This window comes from Entelurus aequoreus, linkage group LG19 (assembly GCF_033978785.1).
Source record: "Entelurus aequoreus isolate RoL-2023_Sb linkage group LG19, RoL_Eaeq_v1.1, whole genome shotgun sequence".
Lineage (NCBI taxonomy): Eukaryota > Metazoa > Chordata > Actinopteri > Syngnathiformes > Syngnathidae > Entelurus > Entelurus aequoreus.
In genome coordinates this window covers 44,485,496-44,509,724 of record NC_084749.1, presented here as the reverse complement: position 1 = coordinate 44,509,724, position 24,229 = coordinate 44,485,496, and the positions used below count along the sequence as shown (strand labels likewise).

Sequence of the window (24,229 nt, the reverse complement as noted above, 5' to 3'; positions counted from 1 at the left end):
TGAAGCATGTTTAGCTATTCCTCGTCCTGCAGTGATAATGATACTTGTAAGAAACTTACTTTATTTGTCGCCATGGAGACAAGGATTAGTGATTTAGAAGTAGCTAAAACACTGCTAGCTAACCATGTCTTAAAGCACCTTTTCCTGAGGGTGTTTCAGTGTTATAACTTCACCTTTATCTTGACTTTTTACACCAAAATGCGTCCATTCTCCCTTTTCTGTCTACACACGGTGTCTGCTTGTAAGTACTCTGTGTGTGTGCGCTGCCGAACGTGCTCCTCTGCTGGTAAAACCACCAATGTCACGACGTGACGACGCACCGTTATACCCTAAATATGATTAATTAGTATCGCAGTACTTTACTAGTACCAGTATACCGTACAACCCTACATCAGATCCAGTAGAACTAGAACTAGAACTAGTCCGGACCAAACTGCCTCTCTCGCACGGATACTTCTCTCCAGTCTGGGGTATAATTAGGCCAGAGTTCAGACCGCACAGAGTCCGCTCTCCATCACCAGTGAAGTTCTTTGGGTCTGACTGCTAGTCTGGCAGGTGTCCAGGAACATGAGAACAGTCAATATTGACTCTAGTACCAGGTGGACTGACTGGGGTGGAGCCCGACTGCATGGCGGGATGCAAGCAAGACAGGACAGGACAGGAAGGTCCTGTTGAAATGGCAGATTTCATTGGAAGAGCTCAAATTCCAAATGAGCTAATATTTGCAAAAAATGAAGTTTGTCAGTGTGAACATGAAATATCTTGTCTTTGCAGTCTATTCAATTGAATATAAGTTGAAAAGGATTTGTTGTATTCTCTTTTTATTTACCATTTACACAACGTGACAACTTCACTGCTTTTGAGTTTTGTAGTAATAAATAATCAATCAAATCAATAAATACTATGATTAAAACTTATGTTTTGAATTAAATACTTGTGTAGTTTTGTACATTGCATGCAAATACATAAACTCCAATAAATCAATATATATTAATTAGAGATCGGACAATAAATGCTTTAAAATATCGGAAATGATCGGTATCGGTTTCAAAAAGTAAAATGTATGACTTTTTAAAAGGCCGCTGTGTGCACGGACGTAGGGAGAAGTACAGAGCACCAATAAACCTTAAAGGCACTGCCTTTGCGTGCCGGCCCAGTCACATAATATCTACGGCTTTTCACACACACAAGTGAATGCAAGCATACTTGGTCAACAGCCATACAGGTCACACTGAGGGTGGCCGTGTAAACAAGTTTAACACTGTTACAAATATGCGCCACACTGTGAACCCACACCAAAGAAGAATGACAAACACATTTCTGGAGGACATCCGCACCGTCACACAACATAAACACAACAGAACAAATACCCAGAACCCCTTGCAGCACTAACTCTTCCGGGACGCTACAATATACACCCCCTGCTACCCAAAACCCCGCCCCCCTCAACCTCCTCATGCTCTCTCAGGGAGAGCATGTCCCAAATTCCAAGCTGCTGTTTTGAGGCATGTTAAATAAAATAATGCACTTTGTGACGTCAATAATAAATATGGCAGTGCCATGTTGGCATTTTTTTTCCCCATAACTTGAGTTGATTTATTTTGGAAAACCTTGTTACATTGTTTAATGCATCCAGCGGGGCACCACAACAAAACTGGGCATAATAATGTGTTCATTCCACCACTGTATATATCGGTATCGCTTGATATCGGAACCGTTAATTAAGAGTTGGAATATCGGCAAAAAAGCCATTATCGGACATCTCTAATATTAATAGAAAATCAATATATAGTAATAAATAATCAATCAAATCAATAAAGTGTAAACTTCAAACTTCTGTCTTGAATAAAATATTGATCTAAACTAAATGTAGCATTGCATGTACAAACCCCGTTTCCATATGAGTTGGGAAATTGTGTTAGATGTAAGTATAAATGGAATACAATGATTTGCAAATCCTTTTCAAGCCATATTCAGTTGAATATGCTACAAAGACAACATATTTCATGTTCAAACTCATAAACTTTTTTTTTTTTTTGCAAATAATAATTAACTTAGAATTTCATGGCTGCAACACGTGACAAAGTAGTTGGGAAAGGGCATGTTCACCACTGTGTTACATGGCCTTTCCTTTTAACAACACTCAGTAAAGGTTTGGGAACTGAGGAGACACATTTTTGAAGCTTCTCAGGTGGAATTCTTTCCCATTCTTGCTTGATGTACAGCTTAAAGGCCTACTGAAAGCCACTACTAGCGACCACGCAGTCTGATAGTTTATATATCAATGATGAAATCTTAACATTGCAACACATGCCAATACGGCCGGGTTAACTTATAAAGTGACATTTTAAAATTCCCGGGAAATATCCGGCTGAAACATCGCGGTATGATGACGTATGCGCGTGACGAAGTCCGAGTAACGGAAGTTATGGTACCCGTAGAATCCTATACAAAAAGCTCTGTTTTCATTTCATAATTCCAGAGTATTCTGGACATCTTTTGCAATTTTTTGAATGAACAATGAAGGCTGCAAAGAAGACAGTTGTAGGTGGGATCAGTGTATTAGCAGCGGACTACAGCAACACAACCAGGAGGACTTTGTTGGAGCGCTAGCCGCGCTAGCCGCGCTAGCCGCCGACTTCACCTTGACTTCCTACGTCTCCGGGCCGCCAAACGCATCGGGTGAAGTCCTTCGTCCTTCTGCCGATCGCTGGAACGCAGGTGAGCACGGGTGTTGATGAGCAAATGAGGGCTGGCTGGCGTAGGTGGAGAGCTAATGTTTTTAGCATAGCTCTGTGCAGTGCGGTTGCTAAGTTAGCTTCAATGGCGTCGTTAGCACAGCATTGTTAACCTTCGCCAGCCTGGAAAGCATTAACCGTGTATTTACATGTCCACGGTTTAATAGTATTGTTGATTTTCTATCTATACTTCCAGTCAGGGGTTTATTTCTTTTGTTTCTATATGCAGTTAAAGCAAGATGCTATCACGTTAGCTCGTAGCTTAAGCATTTCGCCGATGTATTGTCGTGGAGATAAAAGGCACTGAATGTCCATTTCGCGTGCTCGACTCTCATTTTCAAGAGGATATAGTATCCCAGGTGGTTTAAAATACAAATCTGTGATCTACAATAAAAAAAGGAGAGAGTGTGGAATCCAATGAGCCAGCTTGTACCTAAGTTACGGTCAGAGCGAAAAAAGATACGTCCATCACTGTCTCTCAAGTCATTCACTGTAACGTTCCTCATCTACGAATCTTTCATCCTCGCTCAAATTAATGGGGTAATCATCACTTTCTCGGTCCCAATCTCTCTCGCTCCATTGTAAACAACGGGGAATTGTGAGGAATACTAGCTCCTGTGACGTCACGCTACTTCCGCTACAGGCAAGGCTTTTTTTTTATCAGCGAGCAAAAGTTGCGAACTTTATCGTCGATTTTCTCTACTAAATCCTTTCAGCAAAAATATGGCAATATCGCGAAATGATCAAGTATGACACATAGAATGGATCTGCTATTCCCGTTTAAATAAAAAAAAAATCATTTCAGTAGGCCTTTAAGTTGTTCAACAGTCCGGGGGTCTCCCTTGTGCTATTTTAGGCTTCATAATGCACCACACATTTTCAATGGGAGACAGGTCTGGACTACAGGCAGGCCAGTCTAGTACCCACACTCTTTTACTATGAAGCCACGTTGATGTAACACGTGGCTTGGCATTGTCTTGCTGAAATAAGCAGGGGCGTCCATGGTAACGTTGCTTGGATGGCAACATATGTTGCTCCAAAAGCTGTATGTACCTTTCATCATTAATGGTGCCTTCACAGATGTGTAAGTTACCCATGTCTTGGCCACTAATACACCCCCATACCATCACACATGCTGCCTTTTACACTTTGACCCTAGAACAATCCGGATGGTTCTTTTCCTCTTTGGTCCGGAGGACACGATGTCCACAGTTTCCAAAAACAATTTGAAATGTGGACTCGTCGGACCACAGAACACTTTTCCACTTTGTATCAGTCCATCTTAGATGAGCTCAGGCCCAGCGAAGCCGACTGCGTTTCTGGGTGTTGTTGATAAATGGCTTTGCATAGTAGAGTTTCAACTTGCACTTACAGATGTAGCGACCAACTGTAGTTACTGACAGTGGGTTTCTAAAGTGTTCATGAGCCCATGTGGTGATATCCTTTACACACTGATGGGACGGCGTGGCGAAGTTGTTAGAGTGGCTGTGTCAGTAATCGGAGGTTTGCTGGTTACTGGGGTTCAATCCCCACCTTCTACCATCCTGATTGTTATGGGATTAACATCCAATAACAATGCTTTTGGAATTGGATTGCATTGTTATGGTATTGCTGTGTATTGTTTTGTTGGATTGATTGATTTAAAAAAAATAGATAAAAATTAAAAAAATGTTTTAAATAAAATAAAAAAATCGATTTAAAAAAAAAGAGAATCGATTCTGAATCGCACAATGTGAGAATCGCGATTCGAATTCGAGTCGATTTTTTCCCACACCCCTAGCGACTTATTTTTTTCCTTCTTTATTATGCATTTTTGGCTGGTGCGACTTAAACTCCGGAGCGACTTATAGTCCGAAAAATACGGTAAGCAAATATTAACATTGCTGTATGTATACTTTTGACCCTCACATTTTCAGTAGAGCCATAATAAATTCATAAAAGAAGCAAACTTCATGAATGTTTTTTGTGAGCAACAAGTATGTGCTCCAATCACTACATCACAAAAAAAGAAGAGTTGGAGAAGTGATTGGAAGCTCAGGACAGCCATGACATGATGTTCTTTACAAGTGTATGTACACTTTTGATGGTGACTGTAGGTCCATTTCCTTCCAAACTCCACGACACGTGGATGAGATCAGAGCAGATGTAGGTCACAAGCCCGGACTCAAAATAACTCCAGTGACATACGCTGAGAATAGCTCCAGACTCCAGTGGAAGGTCAGCAGCAGAACTGTGACGATCTGCCACTTCACATTTGGTTGTGTCTCCTTAGTTGGTGTTTATTTCCTATCAGCGCTCTTATTTTTGTTCCACTCCCTGAGCGCTCGTTTCCCTCAACTGTGCCTGATTGGCAGCCTGGCACACCTGGTTGCAGTTGCCAATCAGGCTGATATTTATGCCTGCCTCGCCCTCCAGTCAGGGCTCATGTTGAGGACCTTTTGCTGCATGCATGACTGCTCCTCCTATTTTGAGTACAATAAAAGACTCCTACCTGCACGCCGTCCTGCATCCTGGGGTCACAACTACCGCAGCCATGCCACTTCCTCACAAGAACCTCATTCTAAAGCTGATGAGGGTTTCTGTTCCTCTACAGCTGGCACTATGCCAGCTCCCCAGGGCCCAAACTTCACGTTCACTTCGCAACGGTCAGGTGTGGGAGTGTGGCCTGCGGGCGGTTTTCTGGTCTGTCCAAGAAGACAGGTCCTCCTGAGAGAACTCCAGAAAGTACAAAGGAGAGCAGAAAGTCCATCTTCACTCCAATCTCTTTTCAACAAGTCAACGCTAAAGAGACTTCAGACAGTACAAAATGCAGCTGCCAGACTTTAGACCGGTGCACCCAGACCAGTCAATATCTATCCAGTCTTCATTGGCTTCCAGTCAAATTTTAGTCCTGACTTTCGGTGCGAAGCATGGTGAGGCCCCTCAGTACATCACTGACTTGTTATGCCCCTACTCTTCAGGGTCTTCACATCAGGGTCTCATAAAAATCCCCAAAAACTACTTTTCAAACCTGTGGAGACCTGGCATTCCAGGCTATACTCCCACATTTTGGAACAACTTGCACCTAGGGTTGTAGGGTATACCGGTACTAGTATAGTATTGTGGTACTAATGAATCAAAAACGGTACTATACTCTGTTTGAAAAGTACCGGTTCCCCCTTTTTTTTTTTTACGGGCAAGACGGCGCGTCACATCGTGACATTGCTGGTTTTACGAGCAGAGGAGCATGTTCGGCAGCGCACACACACAGAGTACTTACAAGCAGACACAGTGTGTAGACAGAAAAGGGAGAATGGACGCATTTTGGTGTAAAAAGTCAAGATAAAGGTGAAGTTATAACACTGAAACACCCTCAGGAAGAGCTGCTTTAAAACACGGCTAGCTAGCTAGCAGCTAACATCCATCCACAGTATTTTAGCCGAACACCACACAAGGGTTAATATTACTAAAAAAGACATGTGTAAAAGTGTTAGCATATTAGCTAATGCTAACGATACATTATGATCGCAGGTACAAATAAGCATGAAAACACTCCTTCAGACACCACACATGGGTCGCTTTAGTAAGTAAGAATAGTTTTAGTTATATTGTAAAACTTACAAACTTTGCTTGGAGTGATGACTGAAGAATCCATACAAGTAGACCCGCTATGGACGGCTAGAAGACCAAATAGCACTTTGGTTCATAGCTCAGTCTAAACAGAAGGGGAATTCAGCACCTGCAGTGAGCGAACTCGTCCCAAAGATGGCGCCACAGCACAAACAAAAACACACCTATTCACCTATTGCTCCTTTTTTCAAATCTGTTGACTTGAATCCAAGCGCAGGTGTTGTTTGGTTCAGCGCTGTGGACAAGTTTCTCTTGTTGCTGTGTGCAATTGTGAATATGATGACGAATGCGACAAGCTTGGATTGACATGTTGATACCTACTCATTTGTCTGTCCCCGTAACTGATGGCCTCTGCCAGGGGGCTCCATCCCTGAGCATTCTTCACCTTCACTGGTGCATTGTGGGCCAGCAGCAGATGGGCACATTCTGCAGAAGGGAAGTAGTCATCAATGCAGGAATACACTGTAGCACACACTCGCACGGTGTAGTCATTCATAACTATTTACAGCTTGTAATATACAATAAACATATAACACACCAGAATTTGCAATTCCGAGAGAAATTGCCTTATGTGCGTGAGCGGGAGTGAAATCCAGGGTCCAGGGTGAGTGGAGTGTGTGGATGGTGAGTGGAGTGTGTGGATGGTGGAACGCTTCCAATCGGGGGAGAAATGTCGGATATGCAGCAGATTGTATATTGCACGTTCACTGTCAATCCTGGGAAATTCCGGGAAAACCGGGAATGTTGGAAGAGGAAAACATGTTTTGCGTTTGATGTATTGGAAGAGTAGTGTGGGCGGATGGTTGAAAGGTGGGATTCGGGTTTAAAAACGGCACAGAATTTTGAGAATTTAGGGCATTGTAGAACTATGAATATGTCCATTCATTTGAATGGGAATTTCCTGGAAATTTCTGGATAACCGGAATTTTTTGAAAATGTTGATACTAGCACAGTTGTCCTAGATGATATGAATGGGTTGGTGTTGGAATTTTTGGAATCGGTTGAAAAATGTTGACGTAGTATTAATTTGAATTGAGAATGGGTGTTTCAAAATTTCAGGAAAACCAGGAATTTGTGTGAAAAAAAACCCCCAAAAACTTGTTGTCCCAACTAAGAGGAAAGTTTTGAATGTGGAATGGTCAAAAACGGTTGAAAAATGTGGACTATGAAAACTTTCCAGGAAGAGGTGATAATAGGGGATTTGGGGAATTCCTGGAATTGTTTTGAACTTGTAAAATGGTAGTTTGATTGTCCAGGGTGAGTGGAGTGTGTGGATGGTGGAACACTTCCAATCGGGTGAGAAATGTGGGATATGCAGCAGATTGTATAATGCCCGTTCACTGTCAATCCTGGGAAATTCCGGGAAAACCGGGAATGTTGGAAGAGGAAAACATGTTTTGCGTTTGATGTATTGGAAGAGTAGTGTGGGTGGATGGTTGAAAGGTGGGATTCGGGTTTAAAAACGGCACATTTTGAGAATTTAGGGCATTGTAGAACTATGAATATGTCCATTCATTTGAATTTCCTGGAAATTTCTGGAATTTCTGTTGATAATAGCACAATTGTCCTAGATCAGTGTTTTTCAACCTTTTTTGAGGCAAGGCACATTTTTGTCATAAAAAAAATCCGGAGGCACACCACCAGCAGAAAACTTTAAAAAATTAACTCCACCAAGTCGTCGTGTCTTATTTTGAGTGTGTTGGTGTCTTCCTGTGTGTAGTGCTTTAGTTCTTGTCTGGCTTATTTTGGTGGCCCTTCCTGTTTTGCCGGTGTTTTCCTGTAGTGGCTTCATGTCTTCCTTTGAGCGCTATTCCGCGCACCTGCTTTGTGTTAGCAAGCAAGACTATTTACGTTGTTGCTATCCTTCTTTGTGTGGCCATTGTTGATCGTCATGTCACGTACGGATGTACTTTGTGGACACCGTAAGTTTTTGCTGTCGTCCAGCATTCTGTCTCTGTTTACTTTGTAGCCAGTTCAGTTTGACTTTTGTTTTGCATAGCCTTTTCCTTTCGTTCATTTTGGGTTTAAGCATTACATACCCTTTTTACCTGCACCCTGCCTCCGCGCACCTGCTTTGTGTTAGCAAGCAAGGCTATTCACGTTGTTGCTATCCTTCTTTGTGTGGACATTGTTGATTGTCATGTCACGTACGGATGTACTTTGTAGACGCCGTAAGTTTTTGCTGTCGTCCAGCATTTTGTCTCTGTTTACTTTGTAGCCAGTTCAGTTTGACTTTTGTTTTGCATAGCCTTTTCCTTTCGTTCATTTTGGGTTTAAGCATTACATACCCTTTTTACCTGCACCCTGCCTCCCACTGTGGTCTGCATATCGGGATCACAACAAAGGGGAGGGAGGGGGGGGGGGGGGGTGGGGGGTGGGGGGGGGTTATGTGTGGGGGGCAGGGTTTGGTGGTAGCGGGGTGTATAATGTAGCCCGGAAGAGTTAGGGATGCATCGGATTCTGGGTATTTGTTCTGTTGTGTTTATGTTTTGTTACAGTGCGGATGTTCTCCCGAAATGTGTTTGTCATTCTTGTTTGGTGTGGGTTCACACTGTGCCGTATATTAGTAAGAGTGTTAAAGTTGTTTATATCGCTACCGTCAGTGTAACCTGTATGGCTGTGGAACAAGTATGCCTTGCTGTCACATACATGTGCAAGCAGAAGCTGCATACAACATGTACCTGGACTGGCACGTTGATACTGTTGGCTGTAGAGGGCGCTAAATGCTGTGTCATCACAGTATCCCCTTAGTATAGTTGACAGGGTGAAAATCGGAGAATAATTTCCCCGGGAGATTACAGGGAGAGGCACTGAAATCCGGAAGTCTCCCGGGTTAATCAGGAGGGTCGGCAAGTATGCAGTTGAGCCGCATGAGAGTGGTCAAACAGCCACATGCGGCTCCGGAGCTGCGGGTTGCCGACCCCTGGTCTAGGGTGAGTGGAGTGTGTGGATGGTGGAACGCTTCCAATTGGGTGAGAAATGTGGGATATGCAGTAGATTGTATAATGCCCGTTCAGTCAATCATGGGAAATTCCAGGAAAACCGGGAATGTTGGGAAAGGGAAAACATGTTCTGCGTTTGATATATTGGAAGAGTAGTGTGGGTGGATGGTTGAAAGGGGGGATTCGGGTTTAAAAACGGCACATTTTGAGAATTTAGGGCATTGTAGAACTATGAATATGTCCATTCATTTGAATTTCCTGGAAATTTCTGGAAAACCGGACATTTTTGAAAATGTTGATACTAGCACAGTTGTCCAAGATGATATGAATGGGTTGGTGTTGGAATGTTTGGAATCGGCTGAAAAATGTTGACGTAGTATTAATTTGAATTGAGAATGGGTGTTTTGAAATTTCAGGAAAACCAGGAATTTGTATGAAAAAAAATAAAACAAAAATCTTGTCCCAACTAAGAGGAAAGTTTTGAATGTAGAATGGTCAAAAACGGTTGAAAAATGTGGACTATGAAAACTTTCCAAGACGAGGTGATAATTGGGGATTTTGGGAATTCCTGGAATTGTTTTGAACTTGTAAAATGGTAGTTTGATTGTCCAGGGTGAGTGGAGTGTGTGGATGGTGGAACGCTTCCAATCGCGTGAGAAATGTGGGATATGCAGCAGATTGTATATTGCCCGTTCAGTCAATCCTGGGAAATTCCGGGAAAACCAGGAATGTTGGAAGAGGAAAACATGTTTTGTGTTTGATGTATTGGAAGAGTAGTGTGGGTGGATGGTTGAAAGGTGGGATTCGGGTTTAAAAACGGCACAGAATTTTGAGAATGTAGGGCATTGTAGAACTATGAATATGTCCATTCATTTGAATGGGAATTTCCTGGAAATTTCTGGATAACCGGAATTTTTTGAAAATGTTGATATTAGCACAGTTGTCCTAGATGATCTGAATGGGTTGGTGTTGGAATTTTTGGAATTGGTTGAAAAATGTTGACGTAGTACTAATTTGAATTGAGAATGGGTGTTTCAAAATTTCAGGAAAACCAGGAATTTGTGTGAAAAACCCCCCCCAAAAAACTTGTTGTCCCAACTAAGAGGAAAGTTTTGAATGTGGAATGGTCAAAAACGGTTGAAAAATGTGGACTATGAAAACTTTCCAGGAAGAGGTGATAATAGGGGATTTGGGGAATTCCTGGAATTGTTTTGAACTTGTAAAATGGTAGTTTGATTGTCCAGGGTGAGTGGAGTGTGTGGATGGTGGAACACTTCCAATCGGGGGAGAAATGTGGGATATGCAGCAGATTGTATAATGCCCGTTCACTGTCAATCCTGGGAAATTCCGGGAAAACCGGGAATGTTGGAAGAGGAAAACATGTTTTGCGTTTGATATATTGGAAGAGTAGTGTGGGCGGATGGTTGAAAGGGGGGATTCGGGTTTAAAAACGACACAACATTTTGAGAATTTAGGGCATTGTAGAACTATGAACATGTCCATTCATTTGAATGGGAATTTCCTGGAAATTTCTGGAAAACCAGACATTTTTCAAAATGTTGATACTAGCACAGTTGTCCAAGATGAAATGAATGGGTTGGTGTTGGAATTTATGGAATCGGCTGCAAAATGTTGACGTAATATTAATTTGAATTGAGAATGGGTGTTTTGAAATTTCAGAAAAAACAGGAATTTGTATGAAAAAAAATAAAATAAAACTCTTGTCCCAACTAAGAGGAACGTTTTGAATGTGGAATGGTCAAAAACGGTTGAAAAATGTGGACTATGAAAACTTTCCAAGACGAGGTGATAATAGGGGATTTTGGGAATTCCTAGAATTGTTTTGAACTTGTAAAATGGTAGTTTGATTGTCCAGGGTGAGTGGAGTGTGTGGATGGTGGAACGCTTCCAATCGGGTGAGAAATGTGGGATATGCAGCAGATTGTATAATGCCCGTTCACTGTCAATCCTGGGAAATTCCGGGAAAACCGGGAATGTTGGAAGAGGAAAACATGTTTTGTGTTTGATGTATTGGAAGAGTAGTGTGGGCGGATGGTTGAAAGGTGGGATTCGGGTTTAAAAACGGCACAACATTTTGAGAATTTAGGGCATTGTAGAACTATGAATATGTCCATTCATTTGAATGGGAATTTCCTGAAAATTTCTGGAAAACCGGAAACATTTTTAAATGTTGATACTAGCACAGTTGTCTTAGATGATATGAATGGGTTGGTGTTGGAATTTTTGGAATCGGTTGAAAAATGTTGACGTAGTATTAATTTGAATTGAGAATGGGTGTTTAGAAATTTCAGGAAAACCAGGAATTTGTGTGAAAAAAACCAAAAGAACTTGTTGTTCCAACTAAGAGGAAAGTTTTGAAGGTGGAATGGTCAAAAACGGTTGAAAAATGTGGACTATGAAAACTTTCCAGGAAGAGGTGATAATAGGGGATTTGGGGAATTCCTGGAATTGTTTTGAACTTGTAAAATGGTAGTTTGATTGTCCAGGGTGAGTGGAGTGTGTGGATGGTGGAACGCTTCCAATTGGGTGAGAAATGTGGGATATGCAGCAGATTGTATAACGCCCGTTCAGTCAATCCTGGGAAATTCCGGGAAAACCAGGAATGTTGGCCCCCCGGAGCCGCCCCTTGAACACCCCTGCTGTAAAATGTAGTGTTTTTTTTGTTTTTTTACAATATATTATGGTAAGTGGAAAAACAGTATTATTGTTTCTTACAGTAAAAAACTGGCACCTAAAATTGACGGTGGTTTTTATAACACATTTCTGGAAATGGAAAAACAGTAACAGTGTTTTTTTTGTTTTTGGCAATCAGCTGCCAGTGTTTTACTGTAAAAAAAAATGTGGTACTGTGTTTCCATTTACAATAATACAGCATAAAAACAACAACCGTAGACTTTACTGGCAGCTCGTTGACAGAATTTCACCCTAAAAAACAGTGGAACATTTTTTTTAATTAAATTTTGTTATATGCGATTAAGAACACTGTAAAAAAAAAAAAAAAAAAAGTATATTGTCATCTTTACAATTTGATGGATAAAAATCATAGATTGAGCAAATATGTAAAAATTGATTTGTATAACATAAAAATAGTTTGGGAAGTATGATAATATAATATTTGTTGCAATAATAGATGATATTAAAGTGACTATTTACTATAAATACATCAATTATTGACGTTTAATAATCGATATTTTCATCATCCATGTCCGAATTGCAATGCATCTAAAAATCGAGTCCGCATTATGTTTGTCTTTAATCACAGTAAGTGTGTTTGTCCTACAGGTCTTTTTCCACAATAATATCATACTGTGGCTTTAATGCCGTGACAATATCGTAAAGAGAGATGTTCATGTTGTTACATCCCTAATGAATAATGTTTTACAGGTGATACTGCTGATCGGATTCATTTTGTAGATATTAATACCTCCGCCTCCCCTCTGTGGCACGTTGTGTAGATTCTGTGTAACATGTTTATGTGTGCTTATGACTATCAAGTTCTTTTCTTGGCCTCAATCTGAAAACCTGAATTTTCCCTTGGTGATTAATAAGGTATCCATCCATCCATCCATCTTAATTGTAACTCAGTCCTCATTTGAAAAGTGACAAATGCATAAAGCTCGCAGAGCTCTGCCCTCACGGAGTAATCTTGTTCATTAATTTTTAATCGCCAGGCCAGCGTTAGCGGCATGGAAGTGAATAAAAGGCCACACCCACTTCCTGTATGACCTCATACTTTAGCCCCCAGTCGCTCATCCAGAATTCCTGGATCACACGGCAGCAGATCCAGCAAGAGACTGACATCCTGAGCACAATCAGTTCTACAGCCTTCAATCATCAACTATGCTCTTTGACATCCAACTATACAGGTGTCATCCCAACCAGGCAGGTGTCATCCCAACCAGGCAGGTGTCATCCCAACTAAACAGGTGTCATCCCAACCAGGCAGGTGTCATCCCAACTAAACAGGTGTCATCCCAACTAAACAGGTGTCATCCCAACCAGGCAGGTGTCATCCCAACTATACGGGTGTCATCTCAACTATACGGGTGTCATCCCAACTATACGGGTGTCATCCCAACTATACGGGTGTCAACCCAACTATACGGGTGTCATCCCAACCAGGCAGGTGCCATCACAACCAGGCAGGTGTCATCCCAACCAGGCAGGTTTAATCCCAACTAAACAGGTGTCATCCCAACTAAACAGGCGTCATTCCAACCAGGCAGGTGTCATTCCAACTAAACAGGTGTTATCCCAATCAATACAGGTGTCATCCCAATCAATACAGGTGTCATCCCAACAATACAGGTGTCATCCCAACTAAACAGGTGTCATCCCAACTAAACAGGTGTCATCCCAACTAGACAGGCGTCATCCCAACTAGACAGGCGTCATCCCAACCAGACAGGTGTCATCCCAACCAGACAGGTGTCATCCCAACTATGCAGGTGTCATCCCAACCAGGCAGGTTTCATCCCAACCAGGCAGGTTTCATCCCAACTAAACAGGTGTCATCCCAACTAAACAGGTGTCATCCCAACCAGGCAGGTGTCATCCCAACCAGGCAGGTGTCATCCCAACTATACGGGTGTCATCTCAACTATACGGGTGTCATCCCAACTATACGGGTGTCAACCCAACTATACGGGTGTCATTCCAACTATACGGGTGTCATCCCAACTAAACACGTGTCATCCCAACCAGGCAGGTGCCATCCCAACCAGGCAGGTGTCATCCCAACCAGGCAGGTTTAATCCCAACTAAACAGGTGTCATCTCAACCAGGCAGGTGTCATCCCAACTAAACAGGTGTCATTCCAACCAGGCAGGTGACATTCCAACTAAACAGGTGTTATCCCAATCAATACAGGTGTCATCCCAACAATACAGGTGTCATCCCAACTAAACAGGTGTCATCCCAACTAAACAGGTGTCATCCCAACTAGACAGGCGTCATCCCAACTAGACAGGCGTCATCCCAACTAGACAGGTGTCATCCCAACCAGACAGGTGTCATCCCAACCAGACAGGTGTCATCCCAACCAGACAGGTGTCATCCCAACTATGCAGGTGTCATCCCAACTAAACAGGTGTCATCCCAACTAAACAGGTGTCATCCCAACCAGACAGGTGTCATCCCAACTAAACAGGTGTCATCCCAACTAGACATGTGTCATCCCAACTAGGCAGGTGTCATCCCAACTAAACAGGTGTCATTCCAACCAGGCAGGTGTCATTCCAACTAAACAGGTGTTATCCCAATCAATACAGGTGTCATCCCAATCAATACAGGTGTCATCCCAACAATACAGGTGTCATCCCAACTAAACAGGTGTCATCCCAACTAAACAGGTGTCATCCCAACTAGACAGGCGTCATCCCAACCAGACAGGTGTCATCCCAACCAGACAGGTGTCATCCCAACCAGACAGGTGTCATCCCAACTATGCAGGTGTCATCCCAACCAGGTAGGTTTCATCCCAACTAAACAGGTGTCATCCCAACCAGACAGGTGTCATCCCAACTAGACAGGTGTCATCCCAACTAAACAGGTGTCATCCCAACTAGGCAGGTGTCATTCCAACTAGGCAGGTGTCATCCCAACTATGCAGGTGTCACCCCAACCAGGCAGGTTTCATCCCAACTAAACAGGTGTCATCCCAACCAGGCAGGTTTCATCCCAACTAAACAGGTGTCATCTCAACAAGGCAGGTTTCATCCCAACTAAACAGATGTCATTCCAACCAGGCAGGTGTCATCCCAACAGATAACATTTGTATGGTCAAATGGAGATTTGGATGCATTTCCCAGCCCCAACTTGACAGCAATGTTGATGTGAGCGACTCACCTTTGTGACCCGTCATGACAGCCAGATGCAGCGGTGTGTTTCCTGGAGAAAACACAAGTCACAGTGTTTAGTTCAGGGGTGTCAAACTCAAATACAGAGTGGGCCAAAATTTTAAACTGAACAAAGCCGCGGGCCAAGGTTGAACAAATGAACCTTTTAATAGGGACCCAAACAAGTTTTGCATTGAATATTGAACAAGCAAGGCTTATATAACTTTATAGTGACATGCAAAATCGAGTTTCAAATAATAATAATAATAATAATTAAAAAATATAAATGGCATATCAAATACTATTTAAATAAAAATTGAATGCCTCTTTTCTATTTGCAGCCTTCTGAGGTAAATATCAACATTAACTTTTTCCACAGGCTAATACATTTGAAAATAAAATAATGAATACAACAACCATTCAGGACTTTAAACTGCTCAGTTTGCAACACACTGATCTAGTCTGATGTGCCCAAGCCAGATACCTGCCATCTTTTCTTGGATGCTAGTTCATTCATGTCGGGACTCAGGCTTTGAGCTGAGGCAACCTTCATTATCCAACCAAGGTGTTCATCAGTCATTATATCTCATATTCCACAGTCCTGGGGGCGTGCCTTACAGGCACTGCTTTTAACGTCCTCTACGAGCTGACGTCACGTCCGCTTTTCATCCCTTCTAACAACGTGCCCGCCCAGTCACAAGATATGAGGGGCTCCTGTACGCACACACACGTAAATGCAAAGCATACTTCATCAACAGCCATACAGGTTACGCTGAGAGTGGCCGTATAAGCAACTTTAACATTGTTAGAAATATACGCCACACTGTGAATCCACACCAAACAAGAATGACAAACACATTTTGGGAGAACATCCGCATAGTAACACAACAAAACAAATACCCAGAACCCTTTGCAGCACTAACTCTTCCGGGACGCTACAATATACACCCCCGCTACCTCCAAACCCCCCCCCCCCACCCCCCACAATGTAAACAAACGCCATGGGTGGATCTACACCTGACATCCACTGTAATGATACCAAGTACAGGGGCGTATCTCGTCGATACTACTATGATTACATCGATATTTTCAAGCATCACAAAATCTATTTTAGTTTTTTTCTATAAACTCAGGAAATACGTCCCTGGACACATGAGGACTTAAATTATGACCAACGTATGATCCTGTAACTACTTGGTATCGGATCGATACCTAAATGCGTGGTATCGTCCACAACTAATGTAAAGTATCAAAGAAGAGAAGAATAAGTGATTATTACATTTTAACAGAAGTGCAGATAGAACATGTTAAAACTGAAAATAAGCAAATATTAACAGTAAACGAACAAGTAAATAAATAATGATTTTTTACAGTTTGTCCTTTATAATGCTGACAAAATAATAGGTAGATAAATGACAATATGTTACTGCATACGTCAGCAGACTAATTAGGAGTCTTTGTTTGTTTACTTACTACTAAAAGACAAGTTGTCTAGTATGTTCACTATTTTATTTAAGGACTAAATTACAATAATAAACATATGTTTCATGTACACTAAGATTTGTTATTAAAATAAAGCCAATAATGTCATTTTTTGTGGTTCCCTTCATTTAGAAAAGTATCAAAATACATTTTGGTACCGGTACCAAAATATTGGTATCAGGACAACCCTACTTTAAAGACTACCTTTTAGTGCGAGTACCTTAAAAAATAGCAACTTACCAGTTACTCAGTTCTTCAGTAGTTTTTTTCCACTGAATACTCACTTGGGTGAGTACTTTTTTACTCCAGTCATATTACTGTAATAATGTCACAGTACTCTTACTTGAGTACAATTGGTGCCTACTCTGCGTCTCATATTACGGAAATGGTCTGTTAAGTGACATTAAAAGTGGTTATGTCACTAAAGGCTTTATCCTAGCAATGCATTCTGGGAAAATAAGCACTTGGGAATCCCTCCAGGGGAAACCAAGCAGCGCTTTTTCAAAAACAGGAGAGGAATTAGCAGACATTACAGTCAACACAAGTACAGGATGGCCATCTTTTACAAACAGCATAAAGCAGGGGTGGGCAATTAATTTTTACCGGGGGCCGCATGAGCAACCCGAGCACTGCTGGAGGGCCACACTGACAATATTTCAATTAAATTTTGCTCAAATTATTTTTGATATACCGTAAGATAGATAATAATAATAATAATATTTTCATTTAACCTAACTTATCTTTATACAAAAGCAGATGGCTTTTGATGGTTTTATTTTTAACACTTTCTTACACAACACTTCCTGATGTATATTACAATACAAAAATTTCAATTTCTGTCACTTTATCCTGCATCCTCTTTTTTGTAAAACCTTTATTTAACCAGATAAGAAAACGTTGTGAACGTAGCACGTACGCCTGTAAGGTGATTGGCGAAGAAGGAGGAAGCGTTGCTGTTGCGGAAATGAGGAGTGAGGATTGGTTTTCCTTTTGGAAAGAACGAGATAAGTTGAGCTGTGTTAGTATAGCATGCTCAATAAAAGTTTAAAAAGTGCATCAGACTTGGTGTGCATTTCTTCTGGACGCTACAATTGTTGTCAGAAGTGGGATGAAATGCCTCCCAGTTCGCCTTGCCATCAAACCTGGGAGTCTTCATTGAGGGCGGAATTCCCCCCGTGGCAAGCAGCGTGGCTGCACCTGTAAACGCTCTCTCTCTCTCTCTCTCTCTCTCTCTCTCTCTCTCTTTGCGGCGAGCTCCTCACGTGGCACGTACCTCCCGATGACGTAGCACACAAACAGTGCAGTATGCGCAAAGTTTTACTTCTGCCACCAATTGTAGCGTCCAGAAGACGTGCACATCAAGTCTGACGCTCTTTTTAAACTTTTATTGAGCAAGCTATACTAACACAGCTCAACATATCTCGTTCCTTCCACACGCACGTCTCCTCACTCCTCATTTACGCAACTCAAGAAGACAACATCTACTTCAGCAGGTGGTTACACTATATTCTTTAAACACAGCAACGTGTGTACCACAAATAAGCACACAGCTTTACCTTTACTTGTCTTGTTGAAAACACGCCATTCGTCATCAACTTTTCTCTTTTTAGCGTTTCGGGGATAACCGGGCATCACTTGTCGCTGTGCGCCTTCCCTCACAGGACATACGCACATATAACACTTTTCAAAATAAAAGCAGCACAGTTGTATTGCACGCACGACAAAGATGTTTTTTTAAATGTATTTTGTAATTTGAGATTGCCGCTGCGCGCACGAGCATACGTCCACACGGAAGTAATACAAATAACGCTTTTCAAAACAAAAGCAGCACCGTTGTATTGCACACTCGAAATAGATGCTTTTTAAAATTTATTTTGTAATTTATAATTGGCCTCACGCGGGCCGGACAGGGACGTACAAAGGGCCGGATGCGGCCCGCGGGCCGCACAATGCCCAGGTCTGGCATAAAGGGACAAGCGGTAGAAAATGGATGGATGGATGGATCATAAAAGTGTGGCAATAGGAGGGAGAATTAAATCTCTATTGAAGGTTATATTTCTGTTTCTACAGCACAATTATGCATACAAGGATTGTCCCGGTATCAATAGTTTAGTACCGGTACCAAAATGTATATGGATACTTTTCCAAATAAAGGGAACTACGAAAAACGTCAATATTGGCTCTATTTTAACAGAAAATCTTACACTACATTAAACACTCACAGTCAAAGAACAATTTTACAAGTTCAAATATGAATTAAAAGGCATATAAATGGCATCGACCCTGAAGGGAACGTCTTCCCTGTGCTCTTCGGACTACAGTCTGCACCGGACCGAACAGCAGGACAGGTGTAACAACTACATTATTACTTTTTATAACTCCTCGTGCAGATCTGAATGTTCATTATTTAAATGTTTACCTAAGTTTGAAGCAAAGCTGCTAATACTAATCGCCACATTTGGCGAGGTGTCTTTTAAAGCAGCCGTTGTGAGAGTAGCGTGTGTGTGTGTGCTCCTTTAAGAATGGCAGTATGTGGGGTGAGTGAGTGGGCTAGTTAGGAGAGGTAGCGCTAGCATACAAATACTTCCATATTGTTAGTTTTGAAGTCCAAATACTTCCATATTGTTAGTTTTGAAGTCCAAATACTTCCATATTGTTAGTTTTGAAGTCCAAATACTTCCATATTGTTAGTTTTGAAGTCCAAATACTTCCATATTGTTAGTTTTGAAGTCCAAATACTTCCATATTGTTAGTTTTGAAGTGCAAATACTTCCATATTGTTAGTTTTGAAGTCCAAATACTTCCATATTGTCAGTTTTGAAGTCCAAATACTTCAATATTGTTAGTTTTTAAGTCAAACTATTTCCATATTGCTAGTTTTGAAGTCCAAATATTTCCATCTTGTTAGTTTTGAAGTCCAAATACTTCCATATTGTTAGTTTTTAAGTCAAACTATTTCCATCTTGTTAGTTTTGAAGTCCAAATACTTCCATATTGTTAGTTTTTAAGTCCCAATACTTCCATATTGTTAGTTTTGAAGTCCAAATACTTCCATATTGTTAGTTTTGAAGTGCAAATACTTCCATATTGTTAGTTTTGAAGTGCAAATACTTCCATATTGTTAGTTTTTAAGTCCCAATACTTCCATATTGTTAGTTTTGAAGTCCAAATACTTCCATATTGTTAGTTTTGAAGTCCAAATACTTCCATATTGTTAGTTTTGAACTGCAAATACTTCCATATTGTTAGTTTTGAAGTCCAAATACTTCCATATTGTTAGCTTTGAAGTCCAAATACTTAAATATTGTTAGTTTTTAAGTCAAACTATTTCCATATTGTTAGTTTTGAAGTCCAAATATTTCCATCTTGTTAGTTTTGAAGTCCAAATACTTCCATATTGTTAGTTTTGAAGTCCAAATACTTCCATATTGTTAGTTTTGAAGTCTGAATACTTCCATATTGTTAGTTTTGAAGTCCAAATACTTCCATATTGTTAGTTTTGAAGTGCAAATACTTCCATATTGTTAGTTTTGAAGTCCAAATACTTCCATATTGTTAGTTTTGAAGTCCAAATACTTCCATATTGTTAGTTTTGAAGTGCAAATACTTCCATATTGTTAGTTTTGAAGTCCAAATACTTCCATATTGTTAGTTTTGAAGTCCAAATATTTCAATATTGTTAGTTCTAAGTCAAACTATTTCCATATTGTTAGTTTTGAAGTCCAAATAGTTCCATCTTGTTAGTTTTGAAGTCCAAATACTTCCATATTGTTAGTTTTTAAGTCCCAATACTTCCATATTGTTCGTTTTGAAGTCAAAATACTTCCATATTGTTCGTTTTGAAGTCAAAATACTTTCATATTGTTAGTTTTGAAGTCCAAATAAAGTTAAAGTTAAAGTACCAATGATTGTCACACACACACTAGGTGTGGCGAAATTATTCTTTGCATTTGACCCATCACCCTTGATCAATACTTCCATTATCGGACATCCCTAATTAAAATCGATCATTTCCTAACAAACATCATCCCTAGAACGCGCCCTCAGTCTCCGTCCGGCTGTTTGGTCCCGGGACTGTGGACACACTTGACCGAACGAACGACAAGACAATATCGGAATATCGGATATCGGCAAAAAGCCATTATCGGACATCCCTAATTGAAATCGATCATTTCCTAACAAACATCATCCCTAGAACGCGCCCTCAGACTCCGTCCGGCTGTTTGGTCCCCGGACTGTGGACACACTTGACCGAACGAACGACAAGACAATATCGGAATATCGGAAAAAAGCCATTATCGCACATCCCTAATTGAAATCGATCATTTCCTAACAAACATCATCCCTAGAACGCGCCCTCAGTCTCCGTCCGGCTGTTTGGTCCCAGGACTGTGGACACACTTGACCGAACGAACAACAAGACAATATCGGAATATCGGATATCGGCAAAAAGCCATTATCGGACATCCCTAATTGAAATCAATCATTTCCTAACAAACATCATCCCTAGAACGCGCCCTCAGTCTCCGTCCGGCTGTTTGGTCCCAGGACTGTGGACACACTTGACCGAACGAACGACAAGACAATATCGGATATCGGCAAAAAGCCATTATCGGACATCCCTAATTGAAATCGATCATTTCCTAACAAACATCATCCCTAGAACGCGCCCTCAGTCTCCGTCCGGCTGTTTGGTCCCCGGACTGTGGACACACTTGACCCGAACGAACGACAAGACAATATCGGAATATCGGCAAAAAGCCATTATCGCACATCCCTAATTGAAATCGATCATTTCCTAACAAACATCATCCCTAGAACGCGCCCTCAGTCTCCGTCCGGCTGTTTGGTCCCAGGACTGTGGACACACTTGACCGAACGAACGACAAGACAATATCGGATATCGGCAAAAAGCCATTATCGGACATCCCTAATTGAAATCGATCATTTCCTAACAAACATCATCCCTAGAACGCGCCCTCAGACTCCGTCCGGCTGTTTGGTCCCCGGACTGTGGACACACTTGACCGAACGAACGACAAGACAATATCGGAATATCGGCAAAAAGCCATTATCGGACATCCCTAATTGAAATCGATCATTTCCTAACAAACATCATCCCTAGAACGCGCCCTCAGTCTCCGTCCGGCTGTTTGGTCCCCGGACTGTGGACTAGGGCTGAACGATTTCAGGAAAAAATCTGATCACGATTTTTCTGACAGAAATTGCGATTTCGATTTTGACTCACGATTTCTTTTCAAATCAAGCTTCAGTAACAGTAACAGATTTAAAACATGACAAAAAATGATATACCATGAAAACATTAAATGCTATGTAATGCAAGGATGAATACTAAAAGGTAAGAATTGCTTCAAACATGTATTTATTAAGAAACATGCATGTACATTCTCCAAAGTTCTTGACCAACAGCAGTTATTAAAACTAAAGAACTAAAACCAGTACAAAAACCTTAATTATGTTAAGATAAATAAAAAAGTTTAAGTTAAATAAAATACAAAACAATTCCAACACAAAAAGCAATGCTTAATATATAATAAGAAAAACAAAATTCAACAACTTCAATAAAGGAAAAAAAGGATCCTGACCTTATGTAAACAGTCTTATACTCAAGTAGGTAGGTCAGTCTTTTATGGCTCAAGAGAGCTAGCCTATCAACATCTATAGCAGCAATTCAAGTACTTTATTCAACCCTGGAAGAAACCTGAACAATATTTTAAAGTGAAATTGAAAAGTAATGGTAATAAAGAAAATACTATTACAAAAACAAAATGACCCAACCTCTGCCCTTCTGAAAAATATGTCCGACATTAAAATAGGTGGGTCATTCATTTACCGCTTAGCAGCACCCAAATATTGCACATCTATTCTGTTAACAATAGAACATAATATTCCTGAAAACTAGCATTTATCTTTTTTTTTTTTTACAAAAACTGACACCACAAGTCAGGGTAAAGTGCAGAACAAACACAATCTAAAAAGTACTTTAACAATAATACTTGCTTCCCTGACATCTCTACATCACTCTTCACAGATTTTTGGTCAAGAAAACTAGCATGTCAACCTTTGATGGTTTAAGACATGAGCGCTGACATGTGACAACATTGCCACTAGCACTAAACAATCTTTCTGATGTAAGGAGTTATACTGGCAAACGACGCTGTAATTGTGGTATGTTTGCTACAATGGGCTGAATCGCTCGGGGTTGACTTTTCACCGGACTTTTTGGTCATACATTCGTCGTGTAACTGCCGGTGGTGATTTTTCAAGTGCCGGAATAAATTAGTCGTGTTGCCTTGGGATGTGGCGACTTTGGCCCGACAAGTTTTACAAAGTACCTGTTTCTGATGCACATCTGAAGTTTCGAAACCGAAGTAGTCCCAAATGACAGACGTGCTGCTCTTCTTCTGTATTAAAACTAAATCCTCCTCCACTTCTGACCCGGCGGCAGCAGCCATTTCCTCCAGGACGTTTGTTTCTTCACCAAAGTTGTTAGTGGGCGTGTACGCGGTAGCCTCGTCAATGGCCGCCTCTGATTGGTTAGCGTGACGGCATGCCCTGCTCACAAGTAGTTTACCACTTCTGATTGGTGAGTTTGACAAGGCATGAGAGTAGCACGAGCAGGCTGCATATACACAACAGACATGTCAGCCAGGAGAGCTAAATAACGTTCGTCTAAAACCGAAGCCTTCACGATCTCAAGATTGAGACTTCTGAAATCGCAATTTCGATCTGAAAACGATAAATCGTTCAGCCCTACTGTGGACACACTTGACCGAACGAACGACAAGGCAATATCGGATATCGGCAAAAAGCCATTATCGGACATCCCTAATTGAAATCGATCATTTCCTAACAAACATCATCCCTAGAACGCGCCCTCAGACTCCGTCCGGCTGTTTGGTCCCCGGACTGTGGACACACTTGACCGAACGAACCGCACCAAAACAGCCCGAGTTGTGATATTGATGAGCCTTTTGACTCACCGTGGACGTCTTTCTGGGCGATGTTTTGTGTCCGAATGAGCGAGGAAAGCAGCCTGACGTCCCCTTGGAACACGCACTCGTGGACGGGGAAGTGGAGTTCGCGTGGAACGACCACGGGGTTCTTGTTGTCGTCGTCCAGGACCTGAGACGCGGTCACCCCGCAGGTGTTTCTGTTGTCGGCGCACTTGACTAACTTGTGCTTGCTGAAGAGTCGACTCGCCCTGCTCTTGTTGCTCTTGTTGGCGGCAAACATCGCACTGGCCGCCGCCGCCGCCGCCGCCTCCTCGTCGTCGTCGTCCGGCTCCAGCAAGTCGTCGTCCGGACTCGGCCTGTGGTCCTTCCGCGCGGATCGCAGCTTCTCTCCGGTCATTTTCTTGCGTGGATGAAGCTCGGGCCGGCGAGAAGCATGCGGGCCGACCGATGCGGTTCGCCGGCTGGAAGTCTCCGAGCCGACAATGGCGAGGGAAGAAGTGGCGTGGAATGAGAGGCGAGACGCTAAAAAGTCATTTTAGCTTCCATTGCGACTCCGTGTCAACAACATGAGCGCCTCTCGCTGACTTCCGCATTGAGTTCTCGCCTGATGACTCCCGCGTTGA

At 41.7% G+C, this 24,229-nt stretch overlaps 1 protein-coding gene across 2 annotated transcripts in view; it reads right to left on the bottom strand.

Annotated features, from left to right (window-relative positions):
* LOC133635386 (ankyrin repeat domain-containing protein 13C-like) overlaps positions 1-24,229 on the bottom strand; it is a 61,842-nt gene extending 37,613 nt beyond the window's left edge. The window contains exons 1-3 of one of the 2 annotated variants that reach the window (XM_062028539.1): positions 23,634-24,229; positions 15,158-15,199; positions 6,669-6,773 (exon numbers count right to left, since the gene is read on the bottom strand). In XM_062028539.1, coding sequence (XP_061884523.1) covers positions 6,669-6,773; positions 15,158-15,199; positions 23,634-24,003 — 517 coding nt within the window. In that variant the 5' untranslated portion in view covers positions 24,004-24,229. The remainder of the gene's footprint in view (positions 1-6,668; positions 6,774-15,157; positions 15,200-23,633) is intronic. The other variant, XM_062028538.1, reaches the window with a different exon arrangement.